Raw genomic sequence first — 462 nt, 5'->3', positions numbered from 1 at the left:
CCCCTCGGGCCGCCCCCCCCCGGCCCCGCCGCTGCCCGGGGCCCTCTCGGCCGAGCCATGTCTCTGCATGGGAAGCAGAAGGAGATCTATAAATATGAAGCTCCTTGGACCGTGTACGCCATGAACTGGAGCGTCCGGCCGGACAAGAGGTTCCGCCTGGCGCTGGGCAGCTTCGTGGAGGAGTATAACAACAAGGTGGGAGCGGCGGGCCCGGGGAGCCACGGGGAGGAGGGAGCCCATCCTCTTCATCCCACCGGTTCCAGGGGCTCCCCAGCGCCGGGGTGTGGCTGCAGGGAGCCCTGCAGCCTTGGGAGCTCTGTGGAGCCTGTTCCCCTCAGGTGCAGGGTGCCGGGCTGGGCTCGTGCTGGTCTCCTTCCTCAGCTGCTGGGAGACGGAGGGGTTGGAGGAGGGAAGAGCCGTGGGTGCTGCTGGCTGGGCCTCAGCCAGGAAGGGCCTGTGGCT

General features: G+C 68.6%; 1 protein-coding gene across 1 annotated transcript in view; it reads left to right on the top strand.

Moving 5' to 3' along the window:
* Nucleotides 1-57: 57 nt before the first annotated feature.
* DCAF7 (DDB1 and CUL4 associated factor 7) overlaps nucleotides 58-462 on the top strand; it is an 11054-nt gene continuing 10649 nt past the window's right edge. Inside the window, exon 1 of the mRNA XM_010008093.1 lies at nucleotides 58-195. Coding sequence (XP_010006395.1) covers nucleotides 58-195 — 138 coding nt within the window. The remainder of the gene's footprint in view (nucleotides 196-462) is intronic.

The sequence above is a fragment of the Chaetura pelagica genome, unplaced genomic scaffold, assembly GCF_000747805.2.
Source record: "Chaetura pelagica isolate M959 unplaced genomic scaffold, ChaPel_1.0 scaffold520, whole genome shotgun sequence".
Classification (NCBI taxonomy): domain Eukaryota; kingdom Metazoa; phylum Chordata; class Aves; order Apodiformes; family Apodidae; genus Chaetura; species Chaetura pelagica.
This window is presented reverse-complemented; position numbering and strand designations above follow the sequence as displayed.